This window comes from Sinocyclocheilus grahami, unplaced genomic scaffold (genome assembly GCF_001515645.1).
Source record: "Sinocyclocheilus grahami isolate Dianchi unplaced genomic scaffold, SAMN03320097.WGS_v1.1 scaffold33077.1, whole genome shotgun sequence".
NCBI lineage: Eukaryota > Metazoa > Chordata > Actinopteri > Cypriniformes > Cyprinidae > Sinocyclocheilus > Sinocyclocheilus grahami.
In genome coordinates this window covers 1-1,877 of record NW_015521738.1, presented here as the reverse complement: position 1 = coordinate 1,877, position 1,877 = coordinate 1, and the positions used below count along the sequence as shown (strand labels likewise).

Here is a 1,877-nt window from a genome sequence, read left to right as displayed (position 1 = left end):
GGCAAAAAATTTAAAAAAAAAAAAAACTTTTTTTTTTTTTTTTTTTTTTTAATTCTTGAGCTTACCTTGCTGCCTACTGAACCATTGGCTTCTAATTGAGCTTTCTTGGCTGGAATCGGAGCTGCCTGAAAGAAAAAAAGACAAACTGGTCACACTAAAATACAACAATAAGCATCTTAAAAGGAATAGTTCACGCAACAATAAAAATTTGCTGAAAATTTACTCTACCATACAAGATACACACGAGTTTCTTTCTGCTTTGGAACAGATTGAGAGAAATTTAGCATTACTGCCCTTGTTCACCAATGGATCCTGGATGAACTATTTCACTGGAGGAAGTGTTATTATGGACTCATATTTTGACCAGAAGTGATGGTCAAAATATGAGATAAAACGACTTAATGAGGAATCTGTTACAAACATGCAGCTTTTCAATTCACATGAGATTAAATGGACCGAGTCATGTGGATTATTATGTTTTTATCAACTGTTTGGACTTTCATTCTGATGGCACCCATTCACTGCAGAGTATGTAATGGTAAACTTATCAAAATCTGTTTAGATGAAGAAACAAACTCTTCTATATCTTGTATAGCCTAAGGGTGAGTACATTTTCAGAAAATTTTCATTTTTGGGTCATCTATTCCTTTAAATGTTCCAATTAGAAATTACAAAACAGTACTTACAAATCCTGGGAAATCATAGTCAATGCCCTTTGCCGCCAGTCTCTTGCGTAGCTTAGACTCTTTGCTTAAAAGCTTTGTGCCAACTTTCTTCAGATCATCTTCAGCATGCTGTTTGTTATAACGAGCAACTGCAGGCTGCTTTGGCTTCTTGAAGCCCAACCTGGAACCAACAAATAGCTTTTCATGGACCTTCTCAGGTGGCACCACTTGACCTGAACAGGACAAAACACAGTAAAGTTTAGACAACATCATGTAAGAAAACATGCAAAACCTTTTACTCTCAACTTACACTTTATGAGCCGTTCTCCGATAAGGTAGTTGTTCATGGTCTCAGCCACAATCTTAGCAACCTCATCACACTCAAACTCCACAAATCCATAGCCTTTGCTCCGTCCGGTCTGCAGAAGAAGAAAGTTTAATACTTGCATTGAAATCTTCAAAGCAAGATATTGTTTACTGGTATGACTCGTGTGTTTATAGTGTTGGCACATTGGTTTCATTGTACAACAAAATGGAGTTGGCAATAAGCAAAAATGTACCTAATTACTGTCTGCACAATTATCTTAGCCAAGGCAACAAATGCCAAAGACAATTTTCAGGCTGTGCCGTTATGTTAAACAGATAAATTAAAATTCCATAAAAGTAAACACTCTAAATTCTAATGGAATTTCTATTAATATTTGGAAGCAACCCCAAAGGGATCAAGTTTTCTTTAAGAATCCTCTTAGAATCAAACAGGACCTTATGGAGTTAACTGAATGAATCCAAGAGAATCTTATGTTTCATTATAGAATTCTCATATTTATTTCAAATAATCATTGAAATTGCATCAGAATTCCGTTAGGAGTTGTATTCAGCCACTTCCCTAATATTTACCTCTTTCTACAGAACTTATAAATTCATTGTGTTACAAACCCAATTGATTGTAAAACGCCTAAAATACGACTACAAGCACGTCGTACCTTTTTACTCCTGGAAACTCTTGTTCGAGTGACTTTGCCAAACTGTCCAAAGTAAGATTTTAATTGAGGTTCAAACAATCCTCGAGGCAGATGACCAGCATAAAGTACTCCAGGAGAAAGCGGCTGACCCTGAGGGGGAGATCATAATTAATATCACATTCAGACAAAAAAAAAATGCTAGTAAGCCCCACACACACACACACACACACACACACACACACACACACAC

The 1,877-nt window shown here is 36.3% G+C and overlaps 1 protein-coding gene across 1 annotated transcript; it reads right to left on the bottom strand.

Annotated features, from left to right (window-relative positions):
- Positions 1-60: 60 nt before the first annotated feature.
- Positions 61-1,789, bottom strand: LOC107580417 (MKI67 FHA domain-interacting nucleolar phosphoprotein-like; the record flags this gene model as incomplete). The annotated part of the gene is made up of 4 exons (XM_016266128.1): positions 61-125; positions 687-898; positions 976-1,084; positions 1,649-1,789. Coding segments are annotated over 4 exons (527 nt in total), but the record flags the coding sequence as incomplete, so codon positions are not given.
- Between the last annotated feature and the right edge of the window lie 88 nt (positions 1,790-1,877).